Genomic DNA, 16,002 nt, shown 5'->3' on the forward strand with positions numbered 1-16,002 from the left:
TTTAACAATGATCACTGATGAAAATGTCTTATCTGCACCAGAGGAAGGAAGAGTTATGAAATCATAATCAGCAGCAGCTGTCAATCAATTTTTGTAGAGCAAGATAACATACATTTTCAAGAATCTAACAAAGAAATATTTCACAATTAATTTATCTTTATTTTGTGTCTTGCAGCAGTCCCAGCTTGCATGAAACTCAAAAACTTAACTTTGTTTTCTGTAACTTTTGACAAGATTGTGAATTCTGATTGACATAAAAAAAATCAACATCATATTGTGTACATTGGAATAAAATGGTTTTAATCCTTTAACTTTGACTATTCGTGTTCCTCGGGGAAAATCAACCACCTTATTTTACTGCTTAGTAACACTATTTTTAGGGAAGGATAAGGTGGCGGCGGTGGTGTCATATTAGCTTGGGCTCCCTCCAGTACTGCTTGAAAACTGCCTTTCGTGAAGCTATTCTCGCTGCCTTTGTGTTGGATGCTCCAGTATTTAACATTGCTGTGTGATTGATACAGCAAAGCCAAAGAATGGCAACAAAATTGAAGAAATATAAGATTACGGGTTCCATGGTCGCTGGGCCCAACATCGCCTCGGGCGATGGTACTTCTAAAACCGAGGACTCGGCTCCTTCCCCACCAAGGAAGTCGGACATTCTGGCTTCAATAAAAGCAGAAATTTAAGCTGTAATTAAATCGGAAATTAAAGCCATCCTCGCATAGGATCTCACCTCTATTAAGGGTGAACTTCAAGCAGTGAGAGCGGAGGTGGCTAACGGCACCACGGCACTCCGAGCAGAAATGGATCAGGTTAAACTGAATGTTAAAGATGTTGATAATGGACTGTCCACCTGGTTGGATGAGGTTGTGGCTCTGCACAGCACCGTGGCGGAACTGAAAGATGAGATAAATGGGATGAAAAAGAAATGCAAGGACGTGGAGGGATGTATGAGAAGGTGCAACGTGAAGATCTTAGGTGTCCCAGAGAGGCCGGAATTAAGCTCCATCACAGATGTAGCTAATCTGCTCATGGAGGTCCTGTAGCTGGGCAAGACACCACTGACTGCTTGCACCAGATGCCGGGCGGGAAGAAGTCGGGTGATAAGCTGAGAGTTATTGTAGCTAAACTGCACTACTATCAAGACTGCCTGGAAATATTACAGCATGCGCCCTGTCGTGGCCCACTCCGCTTCAAGGAATCACCGATCATCATTACAACGGATTATGCAGCGAGTGCATGTGTCCAGTTAACCACTGTTTTTGTCTGTCCAAACAGGTCTCACTTGTAAATGAGTCTTCGAGGCTCAGTGTGATTTCTATGTTTAAATAAAGGCTGAATGAGTGTGGCCAAGGCTCAGGGGGTGTTCACAGATGTGGGGAGGCTTCTTTGTGGCCGGTGAGATGTTCACTATGGGCTACTTTTTCCTGCGCTGCTTTGCATCACTCATGGTGGGGTGGGCAAAGAGTTTGTGAACTAAGATAAAGCCATGGTCTATGTCATAAAAATTATTGTTTCAGCAACGGGTAGCAAGGACGGGAAAAAACATAGGGCTGGCTTCCCTTAATCAGCATTCTTTTCAAGTTAGATTGGCCTACACCAGTTGTTTATTTGTTCCGCTTCATATTTAGTTATATTTTTAAATGTTTTATGCCTTGTTACATGGAGAACTTTTTTCTTCAGGTTTATGTTTGACTAAATATTTGGCTGTCTGGACCTTTGATGGGGTTATGTCCTACATTTCAGTTATATTGGAAGGTGACTGCACTAACTAACTCCAGTAATATTGTGTATGCTGTTCAGTGTCAGGAGGGCTGTGATCAGTCTTATATCGGGGAAACTAAACAGCTACTGGCCAAAAGGATGGCCCAGCACAGAAGATCAACATCATCAGGCCAGGACTCTGTGGTCTACACTCATCTCCAGGCCAGCGGTCACTCTTTCAGGGATGAAGATGTTCACATCCTGGACAGAGAGGAACGATGGTTTGATAGACGAGTAAAGGAGGCCATCTTTGTGAAAAGAAATCGTCCATCATTAAACAGGGGTGGAGGCCTCCGGGTTCAACTGTCCCCCTCTTACAATGCTGTTATTGCTAGTATCACTCAGCCCTCTGTGAACAGTAAACAGCCATCAGTGTGCTAATGATCCATTGTTAGGCTGATGGTCCTTCTTGACCATGTGAGCAGCTGGTTTTGGTTGTCAGCAGCAAACTGGTTGATCCACTCTGAGAAGGTGCTATTTAAGAGACTGAGCTGAATACAGCACCTCAGACTGAGGAAGTTTTTTGGATGAAAGACGAAACGTATCTACATTTTTTTTTTTTTGCTTTGTTTTGTTTTTTTGAATTTCCAAAGGACCAGATTGAACTTTTTTTTAGATATAACAGAAATCCATAGTGATTATTCATTCACATAGCAAAGTCAGTAGTCAAAAGTCCCCTTATTACTTGAAAGGTGTTACAGTTGATTGTTGGTTGATGTCCAAGGGGCAAAACAGTCCAATCATATTGTGATTCCTTTGCTCCAATGAGATGAACCAAAGAATTATAAATCCGTAAAGCTCCGATGAGCAAAAACAGAAAATTATAAATCCATAAGCTCCATTGAGGAAAAATAGAAATATATATTCTCACTCTGTTGAGCCATAGTAAGGTAAGGTGATTAGATTCAGGGGAAGACTTTTGCTGCTCCGAGACCCCAGAGAACACTTAAAAACCCAAGATCGTTACTGGACTTGATGAGCCGTCAGCCGGCATCTAGAAGTTCACCTCGTGTTCCCAGAATCCTCCGGAGTGAAATATCAAAAACTAAGTTTAATTGGGAAAAAAAAAAAAATTCAAAAACTAAAGTGTGTTCAAAAACTCCATCTAACAAAAGGGAGAAAAATCAAAAAATACAAAGGCAACTTCAGACTCCATAATGCAGCAAAAATGGGGAAACTCTCCTAAAATGTATTAATCAAGACTTTAAAAATACCAAATTTAGTATAATGCATAAATCCCCATAACTCAAAATGTTGTCAAGAGTCCTAATGTTTTACTGGTGTAAATAGCTATAAGTGATTTTGATTATTTAATTTTATTTTAGGACAGCTATTAGTATGTGTCATACCATCTCTTCTCGAAGACCCCTTGTCAAAGGGGCTCCTTGACTGATGAAGCTGGTGACAATCATCCCTCGTTTTTTTTTTAAGAATATTTCATACTGCATTCAATAAAATCCAGTCTTGGAAGCTTGAATTGGCTTTCAGGTCCGGGCTGAGCTGAGAAAAAATATTCTTCTCTTCGGATTTTCAAATTCCCTTTAGTTACTGAATGCGTCAATGAACTGTCCTTTAAAACTCTCCAAGTGCTTCAGCCCCGATCGTTAATGCTGAGCCTTTTTTTACATTTGTCTGCTCATTGCGTAATTTCTGAATAGCAACAGCCTTGGATACAGACTATTCTATAATGTCAGATCACATGTTCAACGTCACTGTCATTTCTAAAATTATCTTTGACTGCCACTAGGTCTGTTTTCCTGTTTTTCTGCAGAGAACTTCCTCTTTTTCTGAGCGAGTCTCTTCAATTAAGGTCACTTGTTCCTGTTTTCTGCAGATAACCTCCTCTTTTTCTACAGATAACTTCCTCTTTTTCCTCTTACTGGCCTGGCCATCTGTTCAGACTTCCATTTCCCGTGGTGACTTGACACACGAACATTAAGCTGTGAACTTGACCTTTTGACCATTGATTCACATCACTTTTTAGTCAGTAACATTAATTCATTTACTCTTAATCATCCATCCATCCATCCATCCATCCATCCATCCATCCATCCATCCATTATCTTTACCCGTTTATTCCATTTTGGGTCACGGGGGTCGCTGGTGCCCATGTCCAGCAATCACTGTGCGAGGGGCGGGGTACACCCTGGACGGGTCGCAAGTCCATCACAGGGCCACATAGAGACAAACGAGACAAACAACCATTCACTTTCTCACTCACACCTAGGGACAATTTAGAGTTACCAATCAGCCTAACATGCATGTTTTTGGTCTGTGGGAGGAAACCGGAGCACCCAGAGAAAACCCACGCATGCACGGAGAGAACATGCAAACTCCACCCAGAAAGGCCCCTGGACCGGGGTTTGAACCAAGGACCTTCTCGCTGAGAGGCAGCAGCTCTACCAGTTGCACCACCGTGCTGCCCATTTACTCTTAATCATTTAAAGTTAATTCACTTTCAATATAAGCTTTCTCTATAATCTCTTAATTTAAGCTCTATAATGTCATCAGCATTGATTGATTAATTCTTAATTCATAGGATTTCACACTCTTTAAACATAGTACAGGTCGTTCTCAAAAAATTAGCATATTGTGATAAAGGTCATTATTTTCCATAATGTAATGATAAAAATGAAACTTTCATATATTTCAGATTCATTGCACACCAACTGAAATATTTCAGGTCTTTAATTGCTTTAATACGGATGATTATGGCATACAGCTCATGAAAACCCAAAATGCCTGTCCCAAAAAATTAGCATATTTCATCCCACCAATGAAAGACAAGTGTTTTTAATACAAAAAACGCCAACCTTCAAATAATCATGTTCAGTTATGCACTCAATACTTGGTCGGGAATCCTTTTGCATGAATGACTGCTTCAATGCGGCGTGGCATGGAGGCATTCAGCCTCTGGCACTGCTGAGGTGTTATGGAGGCCCAGGATGCTTCGATAGCGGCCTTAAGCTCATCCAGAGTGTTGGGTCTTGCGTCTTTCAACTTTCTCTTCACAATATCCCACAGGTTCTCTATGGGGTTCAGGTCAGGAGAGTTGGCAGGCCAATTGAGCACAGTAATACCATGGTCAGTAAACCATTTACCAGTGGTTTTGGAACTGTGAGCAGGTGCCAGGTCGTGCTGAAAAATGAAATCTTCATCTCCATAAAGCTTTTCAGCAGATGGAAGCATGAAGTGCTCCAAAATCTCCTGATAGCTAGCTGCATTGACCCCGCCCTTGATAAAACACAGTGGACCAACACCAGCAGCTGACATGGCACCCCAGACCATCACTGACTGTGGGTGCTTCACACTGGACTTCTGGCATTTTGGCATTTCCTTCTCCCCAGTCTTCCTCCAGACTCTGGCACCTTGATTTCCGACTGACATGCAAAATTTGCTTTCATCCGAAAAAAGTACTTTGGACCACTGAGCAACAGTCCAGTGCTGCTTCTCTGTAGCCCAGGTCAGGCGCTTCTGCCGCTGTTTCTGGTTCAAAAGTGGCTTGACCTGGGGAATGCGGCAACTGTAGCCCATTTCCTGCACATGCCTGTGCACGGTGGCTCTGGATGTTTCTACTCCAGACTCAGTCCACTGCTTCCACAGGTCCCCCAAGGTCTAGAATCGGCCCTTCTCCACAATCCTCCTCAGGGTCCGGTCACCTCTTCTCGTTGTGCAGCGTTTTCTGCCACACTTTTCCCTTCCCACAGACTTCCCACTGAGGTGCCTTGATACAGTACTCTGGGAACAGCCTATTGGTTCAGCAATTTCTTTCTGTGTCTTACCCTCTTGCTTGAGGGTGTCAATGATGACCTTCTGGACAGCAGTCAGGTCAGCAGTCTTACCCATGATTGCGGTTTTGAGTAATGAACAAGGCTGGGAGTTTTTAAAAGCCTCAGGAATCTTTTGCAGGTGTTTAGAGTTACGTCGTTGATTCAGATGGTTAGGTTAATAGCTTGTTTAGACAAAATTTTCATTATATGCTAATTTTTTGGGACAGGCATTTTGGGTTTTCATGAGCTGTATGCCATAATCATCAGTATTAAAACAATTAAAGACCTGAAATATTTCAGTTGGTGTGCAATGAATCTGAAAGATATGAAAGTTTAATTTTTTTCATTACATTATGGAAAATAATGACCTTTATCACAATATGCTAATTTTTTGAGAAGGACCTGTACATTAACTGTTGCATACTATTGTGTAGTTATTTTTTTCAATAAATAAACCTTTCTTGCTTTTTCAGAAGTTTCAGTAAATAATCCTTTCTTGCTTTTTCAGAAGTTTTAGTAAGTACATTTTTCTTGCTTTTTCAGAAGTTTTAATAAATAAACCTTTCTTGCTTTTTCAGAACACATACTCAGGGATCTGTGGTTTGTACTACTCTTAACCTTATTTTAGGTCATGAGAACTGACTTTGTACCTCACCTGAAATGCACATCACTTGACAATGTGTTGTGAATGACTCTCAGCTACTACCTGCATTTAAACTGCATGTTTTTTCCCCTCGGTGGACACAGTTTACGACTTCTAGTTAAGACAGTTTGTGTTTTTGTGTTAAAGCCTCAAGAGGACATCAGCTATGTGGCGTGGAACAGACAGGTTCAACACATCCTGGCCTCATCCAGCCCGAGCGGCCGAACCTCCGTGTGGGACCTGCGAAAAAATGACCTCATTATCAAAGTTAGCGATCACAGCAATAGAGTAAGTTATTGATCAGGCATGTACAGTACATAAACCATGGACTGAAAAACTAAAGGAGACAGGTTCATTCTCTCCTCTCGTATGCTCGTTTTAGATGCATTGTTCTGGGCTGGCCTGGAACCCAGAGGTGGCCACTCAGCTGATTCTGGCCTCCGAGGACGACCGGTTGCCAGTCATCCAGATGTGGGACCTGCGTTTTGCTACCTCCCCTCTCAAGATTTTAGAGCATCACACACGGTAAACTCATCTGGCTATTGTGATCCTAACCTAACCAGCAGAAGGGTGGGTTAGGTTTTATTTTTATATAAGGATTATGCATCGCTCAGGTACAATGTCTGGTCTTTGCGGTTTGTTGAACACACAACTTTTAATTTTTCACAAAAGACCCAACGTTGGTCCAGGTGTATGGGGGAGCACACATGGGTGAGGGGCTGGGTTTGTATTCAGTGAGGGAGAAAGAGAGGGCACGTGAAGTTGGTGGCACAGACGGGAGAAAAGTGGCCGAAGGCAGGGACCTTGGCGCTCTGACTCTGGCTTACCAAAGCTGACTCTTGGGACATGGAAGGTAACCTCTCTGGCAGGGAAGGAGCCTGAGCTTGTGCGTGAGGTTGAGGGGTATGGACTAGATATAGTTGGGCTCACCTCGACACACAGCATGGGCTCTGGAACTGATCTCCTCGAGAGGGGCTGGACCTTATTCCACTCTGGAGTTGCCCATGGTGAGAGGCGTTGAGCTGGAGTGGGTCTACTTGTAGCCCCCCGACTTGGTGCCTGTGTGTTGGAGTTTTCCCCGGTAGATGAGAGGGTGTCTTCCCTTCGCCTTCGGGTGGGGGAGACAGGTTCTGACTGTTGTTTGTGCCTATGCACCGAACTGCAGTTCAAAGTATCTGGCCTTCTTGGAGTCCTTGGTAGGGGTGCTGGAAGGTGCTCCAGCTGGGGACTCCTTTATTCTGCTGGGGGACTTCAATGCCCACGTGGGTAATGACAGTTTGACCTGGAGGGGCGTGATTGGGAGGAACGGCCTCTCTGATCTGAACCCGAGCGGTGGTCTGTTGTTGGACTTCTGTGCTAGTCATAGTTTGTCCATCACAAACACCATGTTCGAACATAAGGGTGTCCTTAAGTTCACTTGGCACCAGGACACCCTAGGTTGTAGATCGATGATAGACTTTATAGTCGTGTCATCTGATTTGCGGCCGTTTGTTTTGGACACTCAGGTGAAGAGAGGAGCTGAGCTGTCAACTGATCACCACCTGGTAGTGAGTTGGATCAGATGGCGTTGGAAGATGCTGGACAGACCGGGTAGACCCAAACGTGTAGTGAGGGTTTGCTGGGAACGCCTGGCAGAAGAACCCGCCAGAGAGATCTTCAACTCACACTTCTGGTAGAGCTTTAACCACATCCCAGCTGAGGTGGGGGACATTGAGTCTGAGTGGGCCATGTTCCGCACCTCACTTGTTGAGGTAGCTCCCTTGAGCTGTGGACGCAATGTTGTCGGTGCTTCTCGCAGTGGCCATCTATGAACTCGGTGGTGGACACCCACCCCGGGTTAGGGAGGTTGTCAAGCTGAAGAAGGAGTCCTATCAGGCCTTGTTGGCCAGTGGGACTCCAGAGGCAGCTGAGGAGTACCGGGGGGCCAAGCGGTGTGCAGCCTTGGCTGTTGCTGAGGCAAAAGCTCGGATGTGGGAGGAATTCGGTGAGACCTTGGATAGAGACTCTCAGTTGGCTCTGAGGAGATTTTGGCAAACTATCAGGCGGCTGAGGAGAGGAAAGCATCACTTTATTAACATTGTGTTCCATGAAGGTGGGGTGCTGTTGACCTCAACCGGTGATGTTGTCGGGAGGTGGAAGGAATACGTCTCAGACCTTCTCAATCCCACCAGCTTCTTCCATGGAAGAAGCTGAGTCGGGGGACTTTGGGGTTGATCCGTCCATAACCGTGGCTGAGGCCGCCGAGGTAGTTAAAAAGCTACGAGGCGGCAGGGCTCCGGGAGTGGATGAGATTCACCCTTGTTTCCTTAAGGCTCTGGATGTTGTGGGGCTGTCTTGGCTGACACGCATTTGCCACATCACGTGGACATCGGGGGCAGTGCTACTGGATTGGCAGACTGGGGTGGTGGTTCCCCTCTTCAAAAAGGGGGACCAGAGGGTGTGCTCCAATTATAGGGGCATCACTCTCCTTAGCCTCCCTGGCAAGGTCTATTCAGTGGTACTGGAGAAGCGAGTCCGATCGTTTGTCGAACGTCAGATCCAGGAGGAACAATGTGGGTTCCGTCCTGGCCGTGGAACACTGGATCAGCTCTTTACGCTCACTAGGGTCCTTGAGGGGTCATGGGCGTTTGCCCATCCAGTCTACATGTGTTTTGTGGACTTGGAGAAGGCATTCGGCCATGTTCCTCAGTGTACACTGCGGGGGGTGCTCCGTTTGTTTGGGATTGGAGGCCCGTTTATACGGGCTGTTCAGTCCCTATACAAGTGGTGCGAGAGTTTGGTTCGCATTGCCGGCAGTAAGACGGACCCCTTCAGGGTCGGAGTTGGACTCCGCCAGGGCTGCCTGTTGTCACCGATTCTGTTCAAAACTTTTATGGAGAGAATTTCTTGGTGCAGCCAGCTGGTGGAGGGTTTCCGGTTCGGTGACCTCAGGATTCCATCTCTGCTCTTTGCAGATGATGTGGTCCTGTTGGCGTCATCGTGCCGTGATCTTCAGCTCTCACTGGAGAGGTTTGCAGCTGAGTGTGAAGCGGCTGGGATGAGAATCAGCACCTCCAAATCTGAGGCCATGGTCCTCAACTGGAAAAGGGTGGATTGCTCTCTTCAGGTTGAGGGTGAGGTTCTGCCTCAAGTGGAGGAGTTCAATTATCTCAGGGTTTTGTTCACGAGTGAGGGAAGAATGGAGCGTGAGATTGACAGACGGATTGGTGTAGCATCTGCAGTATTGCAGACTTTGTACTGGTCTGTTGTGGTGAAGAGAGAGCTGAGCTGTAAGACAAAGTTCTCTATTTACCTGTCAGTCTATGTTTCTACCCTCACCTATGGTCATGAGCTCTGGGTAGTGACCGAAAGAATGAGATTGCGGATACAGGTGGTTGAAATTAGTTTTCTTCACAGGGTAGCTGGACTCTCCCTTAGAGATAGGGTGAGAAGTTCAGTTATCCAGGAGAGACTCTGAGTAGAACCGCTACTTCTCCACGTCGAGAGAGGCCAAATGAGGTGGTTCGGGCATCTGTTAAGAATGCCCTCTGGGCGCCTCCCTAGGGGGGTGCTTCGGGCATGTCCAACTGGGTGGAGACCCCAGGGAAGACCCAGGACACGCTGGGGAGACTTTGTCTCTCGGTTGGCCTGGAAACGCCTTGGAATCCTCCCAGAAGAGCTGGAAGAGGTGGCTGTGGAAAGAGATGTCTAGGCCTCCCTGCTCAAGCTGCTGCCCCCGTGACCCGACTTCGGAATAAGCGGAAGATGATGATGGATGGATGGATGGATGGATTGATGGATGGATGGATTATAACTTGATGTAGAAATATCTGTATATACTGTACAATATAGTCCCATCTTATAACGCATATGAAATTATCTCAATATTTTTAAAATATCGCCTTGTGACTGTGACTTTCCTTCCCTCCATTGACTACAGTGACATTATTTACATAACGCTCCTACAAGCACCCTGCAGATGTTGGACACTGTCTATCATGGTGCATTAAGATTCATAACTGGCTGTAACTACCATACCCACCATTGCACTCTGTATTCACTGGTTAACTGCTCATCTTTAACTTCATGCAGACTCTCTCACTTGTACATTTTCATCTTTAAATCACTTCTTGGTCTGTTGCCTTCATACATCTCCTCCTACATGTCTCTGCGTGAGTACAGCTACAACGTGCGCTCTCAGGACATTATTACATGCAGTGTCCCCTCACTGAGGACTGAACTAGGCAAAAGGGCCTTCTCCTACTCTGCTTCTGTTCCCTGGAATATCTTGCATAAAGATCTGAAGCTCTCGACCTTGGCCTCTCTAAGTGGCTTCAAACATCTATTAAGTTTCTGGGAAAAAATAAAGCAGACATGTTCCTGTTTTTAGTTTTCTACAGCTCCTTACAACCCAGCTGATTATTTGTTAAATTTTCATTCAAATACCATTTTATTTCCACTTGTTAAAAAAAAAAAAAAAAAGCTCTACTGCTGTCTCTGATCCTGTAAATCTTGACTTTCTTCAGCCATATCTTAAGCTGTGTGTTACGAAGCTCGGGATAGTTTTAGACTTTGACTTTAATCTAAAAAAGTTAAATCTGGTCCTCTGGACATTAAAAAAACAAAACAAACAAATTGTAGAAACGTTTCGTCTTCCATCCGAAAGACTTCTTCAGCCTGAGGAGCTGTGTTCTGCTCAGTCTTATAAATAGCACCTTCTCGTACTGGATCAACCAGTTTGCTGCTGACAGCCAAAACCAGCTGTTCACATGTTCAAGGAGGACCATCAGCCTAACGATGGATCGTTAGCACACTGATGGCTGTTTGCTATTCACAGAGGGCTGAGTGATACTAGCAATAACAGCATTGTGACAGGGGGACAGTTGAACACGGAGGCCTCCACCCCTGTTTAATGATGGACTGTTTCTTTTGACAAAGATGGCCTCCTTTACTCTTCTTTCAAACCATTGATCCTCTCTATCCAGGATGTGAACATCTTCATCCCTGAAAGAGTGACCACTGGCCTGGAGATGAGTGTAGATCGCATAGTCCTGGCTTGATGATGTTGATCTTCTGTGCTGGGCCATTCTTTTGGCCAGTGGTTGTTTAGTTTCCCTGATGTAAGACTGATCACAGCCCTCCTGACACTGAACAACATACACAATATTACTCTGTTTGTGCCGGGGGACTGGATCTTTGGGATAAACCAGTCTTTGCCATAATGTATTTTGGGGTTTAAAAGCCACTGTGACGTTGTGTTTAGAAAACAAACGTCTTAGTTTCTCTGATACTCCCGCAACATATGGAATGACCACTGGTCTGGGTCTGGGTTCCTCCTTTTCACCTGATGGCTGGCTGGAGTCCTGTTTGGGTTTCTTCTCTGCTTTCAAGAAGGCCCAGTTAGGATATCCACATTGCTCTAGAGCCTGTCTTGTGTGGGATTTCTCCTTCTTCCTGGTTCCTGAGTTAGTGGGGATGCTGTCTGCTCTGTAGTACAGAGTCCTGATGACTCCTAACTTGTGTTCCAAAGGGTGATGGGAGTCAAATTGCAAATACTGGTCTGTGTGGGTGGGTTTGTGGTACACCTCAGTTGGCAAATGTCCTCTATCAGAAACTGAGACCTCATAGTCCAGGAAATCCAGCATGCCATTTTTTACATCTTCTCGTGTGAACTTGATATATTTATCCAGAGTTGATGTGATCAGTGAAATGTTGAACTTCCTGAGATATCATTTTAACCCAGGTGTCATCAATATACCTGAACCAATGACTTTGTGGTGTCCCTGAAAAGGATGTCATGGCTCTCTTTTCTACCTTTTCTACCTTAGCCACTCTAGGAGAAACTGGAGACCCCATAGCACACCCATGTTTCTGCCTGTACTATTGGCCCCTATATGTGAAGTAGAGTAGGGGAACATCAACTTACTGCTTGCTACCTTTGTATATCCTCTAATCAGATTATCAAAAAAATTTAACTTGACTCTTCCAGTTAAATTTGTCTTTTTAAAACTTGCTGGCAATTTCTTCAACACTTGGAATCGTTTTATTTTTGTAAGATTTTGTTGAGCTTGTTCTCAGCCTAATTTGTGTTTTTGTTATTAAGCTGAGCTGCAAAGGTCATTAATAGACAGATGCTTTGACTAAAGCCTTGCTTCTGATTTTTTTTTTCTCATCTCATTTTTTAAAAATGTATTAATTCTATACATTTTAAGTATAAGTTTGGGAAATTGTCACTGTTTAAAGACCAGATTTATTTTTGTTTTAATACACAACGGCACAATGAAAATATTTCCTCATGAACATCTGAAAACTGGAAAAGTCAGATATGGTTATTGCCTTTTTCACAAGATGTAGTGGCTGGAAACAGTCCAGTTCTGTTAAAACCCTCCAATGAGGCACAGGGCAGCTGTGCTGGTTTGTGTTTAATTGTGCAGTTCTGTCCCATCCAGGGGTGTTCTGGCCATCGCCTGGAGCTTGGCTGATTCTGATCTGCTTCTGAGCTGTGGAAAGGACAGCAGGATCCTGTGCTGGAATCCAAACACAGCTGAAGTGCTGTACGAGTTGCCCACCAGCAGCCAGTGGTGCTTTGACATCCAGTGGTGCCCCAGAAACCCCGCCGTTCTATCAGCTGCAAGCTTTGATGGACACATCGGCATCTACTCCATCATGGGGGGCAGCAGCCAGGCACAGAGCCAGAGACATGCTGACCAGGTGAGATTTGTTTGCAATAAAGAGGCTGATTCATCAACAGTTCGGAGGACTTTCTGGGGAAAAATCAGCCACATGTAAGCTTTGTTCAAAAGGTCTGAAGCAGGCTCTGAAGAAGCAATCTATTGCCATTTTAGAAGGTTTATTTTACACACATGAAAAGTGCAAAACAGCGCTGGACCATTTTAGAGCATAAGTTGGCTGCGATCAAAATGGCACCAACAATTCAGAGATCAACAGCTTTCCTCAAAAGCTGGCCACTCCTCTGAAGTGGTCGTCATCAACAGCTTATGGGAAATCTACTGTAACTGCATAACCAGCTTTTCAACCAATAATCTTTAGCTCATATGTTCAAAAATCTGGTGTCTGTCTGTTGAGAAGTGTATGCATGCAACTAAGAAATCCTTCTTACCAGAAACAAAATCCCTCCGGAACAAAAGATCCGCCTTGTCTCTTTTAACACAGAAAATTATAAAATAGATGCCATATAAAAAACAAAGAATACTAATAGAATAGAATATACCTTTATTGCCATTGCACCTAAATACAACAAAATTTGGGTTCTATTTCATATAGGCTTCGCCCTTTAAGGCTATCGCTAGTGGGTTTATCCCATCGAGCGCAGCGCAGCACTGAAAACTTTAGTCCACGCCCACTGGCTGTGTGGGCCCCACCGGCTGTGTGGGCCCCACCCCCATCCGTATAAATTACGGTGAGACTGGGTAATCAGCTCCAATTTTTTTCTTCAGCCAGCTAGCTAGCACTGTCAGAAGAACGAAGAAGGAAAAGATGTCCATCTTTGACTGGCATAACTTTTGCTAAGGATGCCTGGGTCTCCACCACGTCAACCTGCTGCTGTCCCGGTGAGCTCTTCCTCCCCAAGGAGAAGCAGAGACGAGCAGCCTTGTTCAAGGCAAGTGCCGAGGAGTGCTTTTCCGTGGCGGGCCGCTACCCGTTGGATGACGCTATCACCTTTTCTAACGTTTTTTTCCTCGCGATAAATTGGATGATTCCCTCGAAAAAGGCGATGTTAGCAGCAGCTCCGCTGAGTGTTTTTCCATGGAGGGCCGCTACTCACTGGACGACGCCACCGCCTTTTCTAACGTGTTTTCCTCACGGTGAATCGGATGATTTCCTCGAAAAAGGCATTGTTTGCAGAAGCTCTGCTGAGTGTTTGTCCGTGGCGGGCCACTACTCGCTGGACGATACCATTGCCTTTTCTAACGTTTTTTCCTCGTGGTGAATCGAATGATTCCCTCGAAAAAGGCAATGAGGGCAGTAGCTCTGCTGAGTGTTTTTCTGTGGCGAGACACTATGCGCAGGACGACGCCACCGCCTTTCTTTGACGCATGGTCACGCAGTGGATTGAATGATTCCTCCGTGAAATGCGATGCTGGAACAAACCTCGCTGCCCCTTCCCTCCTGGAGAGCGTAGTGATGGAAGAAGAGCGGTCGAACGGATGCTCAGCCACCTCGGGTCTTCCCACGTCGTCGACCACACCGCTCCCAGCCTTCGGCGCCCTCCTCTTGGAGCTGCCCTGCATAATCCAGGAGGCTGCTAACACAAAGGGACTTTCCGTCCCTCGCCTCCCTCCACCCTGATCGGATGATCTGGCGGGAAGGTTTGGCTCCGCCCCGGCTCTTCACCCTAATCCCATCTGGCCTTGCTGTCCAGCTGTGTCGACACATTGGAACGAGGCTGCAACTGGGCCTGGCAAGCTGAAGACATCTGCCGCCATCTTCGCCTCCATTTCCAGAGTGGAGGGTTTTACCGATCTGTGTTTTTCCCTTGGTCCCCCCACCACCACCAGAGCCACCAGAGGTGGAGGCGCTTGGGGCAAAAGCTTCCAGGATGGACCGGCAACCTATCCCTCCAGGGAAGCATGACCAGAGGGTGACAAAGCTCTCCAACCGAGCTCACCGATGCACATCCCAGGCGGTCGCAGCGAAAAACAAAATCGCTCTGCTGGCCTACAGCATCTCTAAGAGGCTGGAGGAAGCAGACCTGTTGGAGGAGACAAAGAGCTCTCTTTGTAAAGCTGCTGACGTCATCTTAAACATGTGCGCCACCTCTGCAGTCTGCCTGTCCCGCATTGCCGCCCGGATGACCATGATCCAGAGGACCACCTGGCTCCGCCTCTCGCCATCCTTGTCCGAGAGGCTGCAGGATAACCTGCTGGAGGGCCCCATCACCCCAGAGGTGCTGTTCGGGGCCAACTTCAGGACCATCCTTGAGAAATCGCAGAGGTTTGAGGAGGTCTCAGAGACTACACCATCTGGTGACGTCACAGTCCTCCTCCTGCCCCTGTGACCGCTGGAGGGACCACCTTGGCCAGCAACAGCAGCAGAGGCATTCCACAGCTGCGGCAGCGACTTCACGCTCCGCTCCTCCGCCGGCCCCCTCCACCAGGTAATAGATCCTTGAGGGGAATTTGTGTGTTTTTTGACTAATGTATGTTTTGAAATAAAACAGAAACATCTCTGAAAGTAAAGCTTCATCTGAGACTGTCAGATCAGCTGATCTCACAGCTGCCTCTCTTCACACATTCCCCACACAGAATGAGCCAGTAACCTCTAAACAGCATTTAAATGGCACTGCAGTTCAGTAAATATCACAAAACACTCGTCTGCCACGTCAGCTAAAATTATGTTTTTTCAGCAGACCGAGTCCGGTAAAATCCCTCGTTTTCAGCCAGAGCCCGTTTTTAATTTCTGCCCACTCACAGCGCAGCGGGAGTAAACGTGTTTCTCCATGACAGCTGCAGCCTCCACCGAAACGGCGTCTTACTCAGAAAGCGCTCACACCTCCTCTCAGTGTGCACCGGCTGACCTCAGCTCTAATATGAGACCGCAGCCTGGGCTCAGCACAGAGGCACACATACAGCCTTTTTTCTGTCTGGACCCCCCTTGGGTACTGCTACTGGTACCTACTGGTAGTAGGGTCACCCAAGGCAGACAGGTTCAAGGTGAGAGACCAGACAAAGTGCAGCCCAAAGACCACTTATGATAAATACAAACTATGGAAATAATGTTCCCTCACCCGGACGTGGGTCACAGGGGCCACACTCTGGAGCCAGCACTGGAGGTGGGGCATGCTGGCGAGCACCTGGTGGCTGGGATTTTACCCATGGAGCCCGG

General features: G+C 46.1%; 1 protein-coding gene across 1 annotated transcript in view; it reads left to right on the top strand.

The window, feature by feature from the left end:
* Positions 1 to 16,002, top strand: part of sec31a (SEC31 homolog A, COPII coat complex component) — a 53,474-nt gene that overhangs the window by 9,621 nt on the left and 27,851 nt on the right. Inside the window, exons 6-8 of the mRNA XM_037692554.1 lie at positions 6,325 to 6,465; positions 6,560 to 6,702; positions 12,606 to 12,867. Of these exons, the coding sequence (XP_037548482.1) occupies positions 6,325 to 6,465; positions 6,560 to 6,702; positions 12,606 to 12,867 (546 nt within the window). The remainder of the gene's footprint in view (positions 1 to 6,324; positions 6,466 to 6,559; positions 6,703 to 12,605; positions 12,868 to 16,002) is intronic.

Source organism: Nematolebias whitei, chromosome 18 (assembly GCF_014905685.2).
Source record: "Nematolebias whitei isolate Nwh7 chromosome 18, NemWhi1, whole genome shotgun sequence".
Taxonomy (NCBI): domain Eukaryota; kingdom Metazoa; phylum Chordata; class Actinopteri; order Cyprinodontiformes; family Rivulidae; genus Nematolebias; species Nematolebias whitei.